The sequence below is a fragment of the Idiotropiscis lumnitzeri genome, chromosome 9 (assembly GCF_059441095.1).
Source record: "Idiotropiscis lumnitzeri isolate Australia: NSW breed Sydney's pygmy pipehorse chromosome 9, RoL_Ilum_1.0, whole genome shotgun sequence".
Lineage (NCBI taxonomy): Eukaryota > Metazoa > Chordata > Actinopteri > Syngnathiformes > Syngnathidae > Idiotropiscis > Idiotropiscis lumnitzeri.
In genome coordinates, this window is record NC_142399.1 from 4384379 (window position 1) to 4398065 (window position 13687).

At 42.1% G+C, this 13687-nt stretch overlaps 2 protein-coding genes across 6 annotated transcripts in view; one reads left to right on the forward strand and one right to left on the reverse strand.

Moving 5' to 3' along the window:
- The window catches only part of LOC148329930 (golgin subfamily A member 7B-like), a 178079-nt gene that overhangs the window by 111764 nt on the left and 52628 nt on the right, over positions 1-13687 (reverse strand). For all 5 annotated transcript variants that reach the window (XM_088305519.1, XM_088305517.1, XM_088305518.1 and 2 more), the window contains one exon: positions 11890-12023. Coding sequence is in view for 2 of the 5 variants with exons in the window: in XM_088305522.1 (XP_088161648.1) it covers positions 11890-12023 (134 nt within the window). In the remaining 3 variants the exon portion in view is untranslated. The remainder of the gene's footprint in view (positions 1-11889; positions 12024-13687) is intronic.
- The window catches only part of LOC148329932 (zinc finger matrin-type protein 4), a 54402-nt gene that overhangs the window by 28342 nt on the left and 12373 nt on the right, over positions 1-13687 (forward strand). Inside the window, exons 4-5 of the mRNA XM_088305516.1 lie at positions 843-1011; positions 6592-6810. Of these exons, the coding sequence (XP_088161642.1) occupies positions 843-1011; positions 6592-6810 (388 nt within the window). The remainder of the gene's footprint in view (positions 1-842; positions 1012-6591; positions 6811-13687) is intronic.

The following is a 13687-nucleotide window of genomic DNA, read 5'->3' on the forward strand; positions in this document are numbered from 1 at the left end:
TCTGTGGAATTTTTTTAAAAATACGCGCCTTATTGCACAGTCATGAAATGTTCCACGCAAATGAACATGTTGATGGGTTTCGTAAAATAAAATTCATCTTTTGGACTGCGTCAATCAAGAGTGAGCATCAGAAGATTTTATCCTGCATCTCATAAAATCTTTTTCTCACCCATCATTCAGCCGAGGCACCGTTTTTACATAAGAAAAAAATAAATCTTACAGCATAGCACCAAAGAAAAACACTGAGAGAAAAAAAATTGTCATTGCCTCTGAATTTACTCACAAATTGACTTAGTGTGAAATGTGGGCCGGGTTAATTGAACACAGAGCCCCTAATGATGTCTCACAGCTCACGAGGGTGCCACTAGTTGGGAATGACTGCAATAAATTGGGAAGGTGTACCTAATGAATTGTCCAACGTGCGTTCCCACAAAAAGCAAGTCAATTCGACTTTGTTTACAAAGCTTCTCTGTACCTATGATGAAGCCGGTTGTGTCGTCCTCTCCGGGTTTACCGAGTATTCTTAGATTTTTTTCGCATCGTGTTCCAGCCTATACACCAGATGGGCAAGAACAAAGAGAAGGAAGGAAAAAAAAAATGCTTGGCTTCGTTATGCGTGCGTATGTGGTAGTGTAGTGCTTTTTTTTTTTGTCAGCTCGGCAGTTGCTCTTTTTCTTCGTGTGCCTCGACCGCTTCATCATCCTTTGTAATGTTTCAACAAACGGCAACGAGGCGCCGTGTCGTCCCAAAGAGAGATGATTAGCTGATCATCCATCTGTGTGGCGTGCCTTATCCCCTTCCTTCGACTCCTCACCACTGTGCTCCTCTCTGACCACTTCCAGGACTGCGACGAGACAGAGGTGGACAAGAACAAGTGCTGCACCTTGTGCAACATGTTCTTTACCTCCGCCATCGTGGCTCAGTCGCACTACCAGGGAAAAACCCACGCCAAGAGAGTCCGCCTGGTGCTAGGTGAGACTCCCAGCAGCCCCGCAGCCTTGACCAACGCAGGTATTTAACAAAATTCGGATGATCGCTACGAAATGATGACAGTTTATAACAGCAATGGGGAGCCATCTTCTCGTAAAAAAAAAAAAGATGAGTCGTTTTGGAGGGGGGGGGGGGGGGGGGGGGGGTTCTGTCTTATAATAATGCCAAGCACAGCTTTCGTGTACAGCTCGGTCCCGCAAAAAATAAAATGTGGGCAGCGACTCAATCTTGCCAGCTTGGTGACTTGATTCATCATTGCTAAATTTAGCAACTTTTCAAAGACCATTTTTTTTTTTAATTTCAAAGTGATGAGCAACAAATCCCGCAATTTTTTATTGGACACGTGTTATCGGAGTCTTTGAGAGTACCTCCAGACAAGGACATTTCTCCCCTCGCCACATCCAGACTGCAAATGATTGGCGCTTGTTTGTGGCGAGCCAACATTGGCTAATTGGATCTGTGGAATTTCACACTTATTGCGCTGACAGAAACAATTCTTTTTTTTTTTATTAAAACAGCCAAATTTCCATTATTTATCACCTTTAACTGGTTCAAATTCCTCATCGATAGGATGTAAAATATATGCGCGGAATTTGTGTTTCACTGAGCAATAGGTAAAGCAAAAATTCATACTTTGATTCAGAAGAAGGATACTTACAATTAGAGTTGAAAATAATTAAAAAAAAATAATAATAAATAAATTTTTTTTTTTAGCGGGCAGGTCCGCATTTCCAATGATTGATAATGTACGTAATTATTATTTGTTTGGACAACAATCCAATACCAGACGATCAATATTTTTCTTGAATTGCACCAGTAAATCCTACCAAAATGATGACGTGTGACGTCCAAAACACGACAAAGCACACATCGCACGCACTTTGTATTTTCATGGCGCACATCCGTGTAAACTACTTGGGGTGAAAGCATGTCTTTTAATAGAAATATTTACAACCTTCAAGTCAAAATGTCTCATCTGCTTCAGAGGAAAAATAAAAGCGTCTGCAAACATGCCAGAGGCCCAAGAGGGAGGACTTGGAAGGTGAAGTTTAATGAAGATGAATTCATGTTTGTTCAAACTCATTTTTTTTTTTTTGTTGTTTTAAATTAGTTTGTCTTGACACTGATGAATCTTCCCCAAGGAGGCTTCGCATAATGTGACTCTAATTGGATTTATTGTCACAATTCATAGAGCTCGGAATTCGCACACTCACAAAAAAAAAGGAGTATTATAAGAGTGACTTTTTTTTCAACTTTGCCCCACATTGGCGCTACGCCTCTCGTGTAAGGACCTGTCTAAGCAAAGCAAACCGTGAGAGGAGAGCGAGAGAAGAAGGCCTCTGGGAGAGAAGAAAAGCGTTTCATCTGGGCTTGAAGTCCAAAGTAGCCTTCATTCTGTGATGCACAATCAATCTGGCGAGACAATAAATCCGCGTACGTACCCACCTCAGCCGCGTTTCCACTTAGTGGAAGAGTTCAGTCGCCCTGTCAGAAATTTGTTTTGCCCCAGTTAAGCCCCTCCGGGATTGTATTTGATATTCTAAAATATATTTATAAATTATTTTCTCAATGGATCGGTCAAGCCCCGCTTTAGTCCCGGCAGATAAAAAAAATTAAAAAAAATCCAGGATTATTTGAGTACAAAGCCACCGAGACGACAAGTCGGGCTGCGGTCCTCTTCGCTATTCCTAATCGAGTGGCCGTCCCTTACGGATACGAACGGCTCGCGACTTGAAGTTACCACGAAACACAAAATATTGTACTGATGTAGTTTGCGTTGCTTTAAAAATATTTGTAAAATAAAATAAAATAATACATATATTGTTATATATATTTAGCGAACTAACATCATTAATAGCTACGTATTAGACGAAGTTTAGAGAGAGAGAGAGAGAAAGAGAGAGAGTTGTTGCCATGTTGCATGCACAAATCATCCCGAAATGAATGTCGTGAACTCCTTTTTCCATGCCAGTGCAATATTGAACAAAAATAATGCTGCCTGGGGCAGTTGTGTCAAAGCGAAAGTTTCCGCTACCGTAGCTCAACTTGTCAAACCCGATGTTTTGTTGCACTTCTTTTAGAAAGCAAACTAGAGTTATAGAATAAACTAAGCTTGTTTGTTGCAGCCAATTAATGCACTCCATTTTGCCTAAATTGGGCAATTCATCAACATTCAATTACACACACAATCAACAGAATTGATGACCATTAAATATTCAGAAATGAGAAGAATTAGCGTAAATGTTTGTTTTTTTTGTACCGCCATTCGGATTGTCAGACGTTCTAGGGACCAATCAATTAATTAGAGGAAAATTGTGCTCGAATCCGGTATGGCGAGAGATGAAATGTTTTGTGATGCTTGTTCTTAACATAGAAAATGCACTAAAAAAGGACACGAAGGATTTCCACAAAATGATTGACGTGACTCAATTCTGATTATCGTCTCCCACTTGATGATCTCCTAAAGTTAATCTTATATTGACAAGAATCGGATATCAATCATCTGCCGGAAGAGTCAATGCAGACCAACTAAAAAAAATATGCAAATAATCCAATTTTTATATGATTATTGTTGGCGTCCATCCAGCTTCCTTGTATTGCTGTTTTTCTGCATTTTGGGCTTGTGCTCATTCAGGTTGTTTCTTCCTCACAGTAAACAGAGATAGATAGTCACGGGAAAAAATACAGTAACATTATCCATATATGGATTTTCAAGTCTGGGAATGGGTAATTAATACCTGCCGTGTAAATACAGCTTTCAGTCTCACATAGATGAGAAGCTTTTGAATTGGACCTGCTCTTCTATTGTTCTTGACAGTTCGCACATCTCAACAAACGCCCCCCCCCCCCCCCCCCCCCCCGGCCTCCCCTCACTCCCTTCTACAGCTCTCACTCTCCCTCCTGTGCCCCACTCCGTGAAAATCACTTACTTCTGCTCCAGTGTGCAGAGATCACAGTCACGAGAAAAGACAGGGTGGGAAAACATGAGAAGAAAGTGTGGGGGAGAGATACATCCAAGAATCTTTAACTTTTGCTTCAGAGCACATGCTGGCCACTACAAAGCTGTCTCACAAACACACACCCACAGAGAGAGACGCAAAGATTTTTGCAATTTTTTTTTTCTACAACTCAAATTAAAAAGCAGTAAAAGGGCTTTTTTAATTGAGATTTATGGCGCGGCAAAAGAAGTGAAGGGAACATGAGTAGGTGTGGTTAGTGGAACGAGCAGCCGAAGATATAATAACGATCGGCTCGCAGGGTTTCTATTAGCTCACTGGCACTAAAATAGACGATACCCGAAAAACAGTCAATGGAGCTCCGGCCTCCGCCAAGGTGGAATGACGGATGTGTGTATCGACACAAAGCATTCATGGCACACAACGGTTGAAAATAAATTGCATTCACATTAAAACGAATAGAAATGTGCGTTCATTAAAAAAAAAAAAAATGATATGACGCCAGGTTTGTAGCTGGGTTATTAAATCAGGAAAGACTATTAACACCAAAAGCAACACCAAAACTTTTTCCTGTTTATGATGTTTTGGTTTTGAGAGTTTTCCGACTTGTTTACAAATTCCGGTTTTGTCGCCGAACGAAACGAAAATGTAAATAAGATCAAACAATCGTGCCTTTGTCACTGGAATTTGCCCCCCGCGCCAAACAGCTTCTACAAAGTTAGCGCAATAAACATGTCGACACGAAGTCAACATTTTTCTCTTCATTTGTCAAGAGTCCTCGCGAAAGAGGTGTTATGACTCACGCATGAGAGGTGTTTTTGTTTGTGTGAACGCGTGGTATTGTTGTCATCGGCAACATAACTCAAGGTACACGGTCACATCGTGGATGGCGGACCGCCACATTTGGACACGCCATCTGCCGTTCAACACGCAATTTGGCTGTGGACCGAACACCCCCAACTTGTCGTGTGTCCAAATATACATGCGGTGAACCTTACAGTCGATGCAGCTAAGACTATTCTGGAGCACGGTTGACACACATGAAAGCTTTCTTTTACACGCAAACAAACACACACACACACATGCACGTCCACAGCCATGAGCCACAATGGGGATGTCATTGCTGGTGGCTATTAATGGACAATCACCATGGTAACCAGTGTCATGTCATGAGCAGTGGGTCACCTGGGGGGGAGGGGGGGGGGTCTAACGTCATTCCCTCACGGAGGAGGGGGATGAAAAGAGCAGAAGGACACAGGAGAGGAAGGTATGGGAATAAAAGATGAAATGAAAAGGTTCGGATGTAGTTCAAGAGCACAAGAGGAGGTTTCTTGAAGGTTGGCCCCTGGAGGGCCAACGACCTTCTCGTGACCCACGACCCTCATCTGGGTTTCACACATGTGGCTCACTACGATCGATTGCTCCTTGCTCTCAGTGTAAAACGCACATCTTTCAAATTCGCCGCTGTGGGTTAACATGTCTCAGAAAGATTGAGTAGGAGCTAGCAGGAGTGGATGTTTTTTTTTTGTTTCCGTGTTTGAGCAGTGGCTCGTTGAAACCATATCAGTTCAAACGGGCAGTAAAAAAATTATTAAAAAAATAATAATAAATTCAAAACAAAAGTATGATTTCTCCCTCAACTTTCTTTCTTTTTTTTTGTAAAGCATTAAAAAAGAAATTTTGTTTTTTTGACTCAACAGTCTTATCTGGATTCCGACAAGAAAATTGTGCCAGGGTACCGATAAAGATAGGAAGATGCCGAGCCAGGGAAAAAAGGTCACGGCGACACAACAGCCCAGCGCAAGTCACCTATCTAATTATTTGCGCCAAAGAGGTCGAATCTAACAGAAGCCTTGTTCTTTTCACATAATTCCGACAAATAATTTCCAAGGTGCCGAATCACAAGTGCTCCATTTCACCCCTCTTTGAGTCAGGGGCCGCATTCACCCTGGATGGAATTGTCACCGTCTCTCAAGTATTGTATCACACCAGACACTAAGCACAGACAAAATCACGCATCTAATTACCTGATTGCTTGATGTCACTATGTAAGAACGCGCAACGTTACAGCAATATCTCTTCTGGGATGATGACATCACTCGGTACACAAGCCCGGTTGGACAAGCGGTTACCACAGCTGCCTCATAGTTCTGAGGTTAGGAGTTTGAATCTCGGCTCCAAAGCTTATTGAGGACTCAAAATTGCCCGGAGGTGTGATTTATTATTTTTATTTTTTGTACATCCCTGGAATTGACTAGCGACTTGTCAAGCGTGATAAGCCCAAGATGTTCTGGAGATAAGAGGTAGAGAAAAGGAATGAAGGGAAGCATATAAAAGAATCTATTTAAATACAGATCTATATAAATAAATACAATGAAGCGCAAATATCCAGTGGCAGGAAAAAGTCCCACTCAAAATATGTGGTTGAATCAATTCATTTTTTCGCATTTTAAAATTTTCATTCAATTTAAAATTTTCTCGCGGACCAGATTAAACCCCGTTTGCGGGCCTAATACGGCCCGCGGGCCGTATGTTTAACACCCATGAGTTCGATGAATCCCTTTGTTGACAACATCAACAATTTTTGTGTATTAAAGGTCGCCATGTGAATCCTTGAACATGATTATATGGTTACCCTCCCCAGATTCGTCCCCTTCAACCCCGCTACCCTCAGACCCCACGGCGTGCCCCAGCGACAACGGCGGCAAAGAAGCCGGCAAGTACTGCTGCTTGTGTGGCGCCTGGTTTAACAACCCGCTGATGGCCCAGCAGCACTACGGGGGCAAGAAGCATCGCAGGAACGCCGCCCGAGCACGCCTGGTGGAGGAGCTCGCGGGAAGCTTGGATGCCACGGAGAGCACAGGTCAGTCCTCCTAATCCCTCCTAAAAGACCCCACCACCGCCGATGCAATTGAGAAGTGAAAGGCAGCAGGGGTGTTACTGCTTTTTAAAGGGAAACACGATCAGGGGAGATCAGTTTTTAACATGTGCAGGAGGATGTGTTCAAATACATTTTGTGCTGTGGTAGTTGTTATACCGACGTCACTCCTGTTTGATATAATTAGTGCCAAGTGTGTCACTTCACAGACACGCTCCAAGCTACTACTAAAGATAGAGGGATTACTTTATGATGATTACCTTTAAATATCAACAGAGTTTTGAAATGCTTTCCAATTCTTTTAACACAAAAGGCTTTGCGGGGTTGGTTAGGATAAAGCCCGCATTACAATCTGAGTGAGGACGCTTTAAGGTTGGATGATTTACATTTGAAGTTGAGGAAATGTAGTTAGAGCAGCTTTGGAGTGACTCGGGGTCAGCAGCTTCGGTTTCTTCTGTGCATCAATTCTGGCTCCGGCTAAATAGAATTCAAAAGCCCTGGATTACTGTTGTAAAACGGGTCATCCATCACGCCAAGCAAATGCTTCTTTCTCTCTAATGAACTCTATCTCCGTTTAACTCTAAGTCATAAATGTAGTATAAAAATATATACAAATATATATCTAAATATATTTTGAAATATATGAATATATTTAAAAAAATATATCTAAATATATTTAAAAAAAAAAAAAATATATATATATATATATATATATATATATATATATATATATTTAAATATATATATATATATTTAAACAAATATATATATGTATATATATATATATATATATATATTTATTTATTTATTTTAATTTTTTTTTAACTTAATTACGGACATCTACATGAGCACTGGAATCATTTCCTACTCTACCAGATTGATAGTTCAGGCTGAAAAATTGTGGAGCTTGTCTTTTTTTTCCCCCCTTACTGGTTCTCCCTCACTTATCAAATTTGCACATTCAGAAACAGAAGACAGTTTATTCCAATTAAGGTGACGGATGCATTTCACTCACGGCACACCCTGTCTCGTCCTGCTTAAGCAGCACAAACTCGAGGACAGCGACAAGCCAAAAAAACAAGCTCTCACCAATTGTGGAATAGTATAAAATTGACAATCAGTACCTCTAACTAGTCTTCAAAGGCAAAACTTCAATCTGAATTTCAACATTCAATGCTTGATTGTTTGAAATTGCAAACCATTTCCGACAGTTCGACTCATTCCTTTCGCGTTCTCCAGTGGTGAAATACATCTAAAGTCATCCTGCTGAAGTAGGCAGCCCAACATGCATGTGAGCACCCCATGACACATCAATGCGCACACACATCCGCACGCGCGCAGTCTCCAATGCTCTGTCCGTCGACACTGTGGCGCGAGCTGTGTGCTCCAGGTGCCATGACAAAAGCAATCATCTCAAGGAACCAATCATATTAAAAGCATGAGTCATGTTGCCGCCTACACTGGCTCAGAGGCTTTAAGTTGTGTCACGTTGGATATCATCCTCCATCCACTCGCTCTGACCCAGATCCCACAACGTCCGCAGCCTTTTTAGGCAACGTTTCAATCCCAATTCACAGTGCGCCGAGCGTTTGCAAACGCTCAGGCTTTCCTGCTTTTGTGTAATTTACACCCGCTGCTTTTCATTAACTTAAAGATGCTGCGGAATCTATTTGCCGCCTTGCCTTTCAAGGGCAGGCGAGCCGGTCCGAGAAGTGAGTCATGTGATTCATTACACGTGCCATCAATCACGCCTGGGCTCAGGCGTCTTTTAATCACGCCACTATTGTCAGGAATTGTTTGTCCCCCCCCCGTGTGACATGTTTCCATTGGCACAGGATGCTCACATCCAAATGGCTTTTAACGCCTCTCAGGTGCAACGTGCTGGAAATGTTTGCAAATGTTTAATTAGCCCATTAAGAAGGTGTGCCTTTTGCGGCAGAGTCCGTTTACGCCCTGGGGGGGGGAAGGGGCGCGATGCGATGCTGAAGGGGGCACGTGTGACCCTGGGGAACATGCCGTGTAATTGCACCTCCACTCCAGTAGTTGGCAGTGGCGCTCTCATTGCCTATTGTGCGCTGCGAGTAATAACTCTGCAGTGTCGGTTTGTTTTGCAACAAAAATGCTATTATTTAGAGTTGAGGCAGCGAGTAGGTGGTGGGGTGGGGTGTGTGTGTGGGGGGGGTGTGGAGAGCGGGGGGGGGTGTGAATTGTATTTTTCTTGCTAAGGGGGGCATAACAGAAAATAATTGAGAAGCACTGGTCTCCCAGGTCATTGTCTCAGTTGGTTTGACATAATCCTGCAACGGAAACATTTTTTTTATTTTTAACCGAGCGTATCTTCGGGTTTTGACTTCAAGTCTGAAAAGCGGAATGAACAGTGTTGTGTCATGAAGGTCATTTTAGGTGAGTCTTTCTGTTTTCTCTATTGCAAATTGGCCGTTTTCATTAACAACTGGCAGTAGGAACAATCCGGGTTGGGTACAACAGCCAAGACAAACTCTTCTAATTAAACTAAAGGGTCTTCATGTCTCAAGTAGGCCAAACTTGGTTCTAATGAGCGAGGGCGCATACTTAGGGAGTTTGCAGGAAAAAATAAAATAAAATCCTAGATTTTGAACCATGCGGCTAATGCAACGGTGCAACTTTTCTGTGGAGTTTTCTTTCACCAGTAGGGGGTGCTCCATAGTTCCGAAAATATGCTAAATAAATCTTGATTTTTTTTTTCTCTTGGGTCTGTTCTGTTTTAATTAGCAAAGTTGTTGCCATGTTAAAAGGCACTGTTTTAACAATCTGTTGATGTACCTTTATGTGCATTCACAGGACAAAAAGTAAACTGCTCATTTTTTTAACATAGAAAACTGCGGCTTATATGCGGGTGCGCCTTATGCTCCATAAAATGCTGTCATTAAAACGGATACTGTTGATTTTCATTTGTGCAACCACAATATAAAATTGAGTAAATTTGACCAAAATCTTTTTTCTGTGGAGGTTTCAGCAAAAAAACACTCAGTTTCCGAATAGATAGCTTTTGTTGAACCCAGATAAATAAGTTTTTAAATCTGATTTTATCTACATTGTGAGAAACATTTGCGTAAACTTTAGGCAGACATATCCAGCGAGATTTCATGCATGAAGATTGTTTGGCTTTAGTGGTTGCTTGTGCTCTTCCAAATGTCATTGCAGTTACGGAACCTTTTCTGCTACTCTTTCACTCAGTCTTGTGTTGAAGTGTGTGCAATGTGCGTACATGTGTGTGTCGACCACATCATGTCTCATCTGTCATCCTCATTGACTACCCGTAAGGCGCAGGTGACTTATTTACACACCGTTACTGACCTTTGCTCGTACTTGCAGATTGTAAAGCCTCACGGCACGTATGCATTTGCATAGTTTGGCTTTTTTTTTTCCCCCCCCGATTAAATTGACAAGTTGCAGCAGACAATGGGAGCTATTTAGGTGCTGGAATCAAACCCTGTGTGATGCGAGAGTTGTGGTGGTGGGGGGGGGTTGAGGAGGGGGGGGTCTGGCGGCTGGGCAAGGAGCCCTGCGGACTCGGATGTGTCTTTACATAAATCACGACTGTGGAAGAAACCCCCTCAGGGCAGAGTCGGACAATTGTCTCTTTTCTCCGGAGACGGGGTGGTGAATTAGGAGCAGTGAGATAAGCGTCTCGAGCTGAAGCATGAGCGCCTGAGCGCGCCAGGACCTCAGAGAGGGCCAAGGAGCAAAGCAGAGAAAATGGTGTGTAATTGATGACGACGTCTGAGTCAGAAGACATCGCTGACCTCCTCTCCCTGGAAATGAAACGGTGGGACTACGTGCAGGTGCACACGCACTTGGCGAGGAACATTAAAATCAGGATACTGGAAGTCCGCAGCTTACGACGTAGTCGAGCTGCAACGTTTCGACTTCACGACGGCTGTGCCTCGTCCGACATTTTAGGTTCACATTGCAGGACCAGATTGGATTTCTTTTTATAAGTTTTTGTTTTTTTCCAGTACACATAATACAATACAACTTTATTGATATTGTACATTTCACAACAAGTGATTTCCATAGAGTGTAAATTAAATTAGCGGGAAATTAGAACACAAATTAAAACACATAAAAGATTTTTTATGACAGTCTGAATGCCTCAATTAACATTTTTTCAAATCTCTCTTGGGCCACTTTCATGTTTTTCTAAAATTGAAACAATTTTTTTGGAACGCAACCACAGCCAAACAGCCAGGTCCCAGGTATCCCTCATTGACATCATCCAGAGCCCAAAATACGCCCGGCCGGTGCGGAGGGAGAGTGCTGGCAGCTGGGAGAGCGAATCTGCAAAGTTGTTTTGAGTAACAGTATTGACTTAATGAATTGAATCTGTAATTTAATCACTGTGCTGTCCCCAGCAGATAGAGTGTTTGGGATAAACTGTACTGAAGGCGATCCTGTGAGTAGTGTCACACTGGAAGAGGCATTTGTCGAAATTTTATTCTGCCAGTTTGTATAGCTCAGCATAAAATCATCAGGACCCCCCCCCAAAAAAAAAAAAAATAGACTACTGTAACTACATAGTCTACTTTAAAAATGTATCTGGATCATTTTGTGCAACCACTTGATGTAATAAAAATTGAGTGAAGAGAATTATATTTTTTTTCCTGTGTAACTGGCATTAAGTTGTACTTAATTATTTCAACCTTCTAGACTTTGGAGTGACCTGACTTTTTTTTTTTTTTTTAATTAAAAAGGGTTTTTAGATTTTTGTTAGTCTTAATAGCATTTTAACTCATTTCCGTTGCGAAAGCTGATTTGAGATAAGCGTTTTGAGATACGCACGTGTTGATGGACTGAATAATTCTCATATTCCAAGTGAAGGCAACATCGTAATTATAACGGCCACCCCTGCTCTTCGTAGGCCTCTTTTTACATTCGGCGCTGGTTTAATTAAGCAAGACAACGGATACAGTTAATTGTCTGTGCTGCAAGGAGCTCTATAACCTATTATCCTGCCTCTGTGGTGAGCAAAATTAAAAGATGACTACTTGTCATTGAGTTGCCCCACTGGAAGGTGGAGAGTACCTTAAAAATGATCCACATTGATTTTCACAGGTGGTGGTTAAACGGCGTGTTGTGGGCTCGTTTGCTCCTTCACTTCTGGAGTCCATCCTTCCATGAAAGCAAGTGTCTTGACAGCAGCAGTGGATTTCGTGGCACTGAAAACATGCACACAAAAAAAAAAATCATTTATAAAAGAAACAAGGCACTGTTAGAGCTTGGCAGAGCATCTTGACGGAATGGCCAATTTGCAATGTGCCCTGAATGGCTCATTAAGATTTCTTTTGCCGAGTTAAGGCGCATCAAACACCCAAAGCGCAACAATGCTTTTTTTTTTTGAAAAACAACACAATACAGCAGTCTTCATTTTCTGTGTACTAGATCATTACTTTTTAGGACGACTCCATACCAGCGTTGCCAGAACTGCCGGGAGCCTGTACTTTAGACAACAGCCTTCATGCCAACCCCCCCCCCCTCCTCTTTTCTGTCACCAGCATATTGTTTTATGTAATTAACAAGGCTTAAAACGCCCTCACAAAACACTGCTCGCGCCCGCATAAATTCACCTCCCTTCTCCGCATGCAGTCACTGTCTTGCAACCTCATTTGCATGGATTAGTCCACTGTGTGGTCTCATAAACCAAAAACCGTTTGAGTAACCAAAAGACAGCGCCATTGTGTAAAAACAAAAACCTTGTCGGTATCTTGGAGATCAGGGCCAATGTGTCAATCAGACTAAGAGCTTCTCCACAAAGACACCAACCACACTTAATCATTGGCAAGCGTATAAAAGAGCAGACCGCTTTGTGTAATCCTTGCTGGGCTATAGAATGAGAGAGGAGTGAAATGTACAAAAAAAAAAATCATTATCATTAAGAGTAATGACATTTTCCTGAGAGAGGAAGTACAGTGGCGCTTGAAATTCCTTAACGATGATAAATGATTGATGTTAATGATTTTGTGATCTGTAAAAAAAAAAAAAAAAATAAAATAAAAAATTTAGCGCATTTTCTGAACTCTAGAGCACCCCTACTGGTGAAAGAAAAATCCACAGAAAAGCGGCACCGTTGAATTAGCCGCATGGTTCAAAATCGAGGAAAAAGGTAGCGGCTTATAGTCCGGAAAATACGGTACTTCTGTCCACCGTTAGCGAGGGGTTCAATGTCGTGATTCTAGTTGGAAATGAACACTAGTAGTCATGTGGCTGACTGAGCAAAAAGTGCTGCTTCATTTAAGCCAATCATGGTAAGCGCTGCTACTTGAGTTATTTCGGTAGATTGCTTAGTGGAACGGCTCATTCGCCTTCCCCACAATTCCGTCACCTTTCCTCTTTTTCATTTTACTTCCTGTCGGACATTTCTCCCACATTACTTGCTTGGTGTACCTCACCACCCCCCCCCTCCAATGTCAGCTCCCCGTTGCCATCTTCATCCTCATCCATCTATTTTTGGGAGGTGCGTTCATCTCGACCACCTGCAAGCCCTCCAGTTTGCTCACATCTGGGTCTCGAGCTCGCATTCACCGACAATATGCACGCACAAACACGGCAGAGTGATACACCATCTGACACGCAGCTGACTGCATTGTCCTTGTTGAAGTTCAGCAGCTTGAAAACACACACACTCACGCACACACACACTAAACAGGCTGTGATCTAAAAATGAAACCAGCTTTCTGCTAATGATTAATAGATTCAAATCTTTCTCCAGATGCAACCCAATTAGGAAAATTAGCCTGCTCTGCAGAGTGGAAAATAGGAGCTTATGTGGCGTCGTTTCTATTTGATACCTTGAAATAGGAACGCCCCATAAGTACAATTTGGA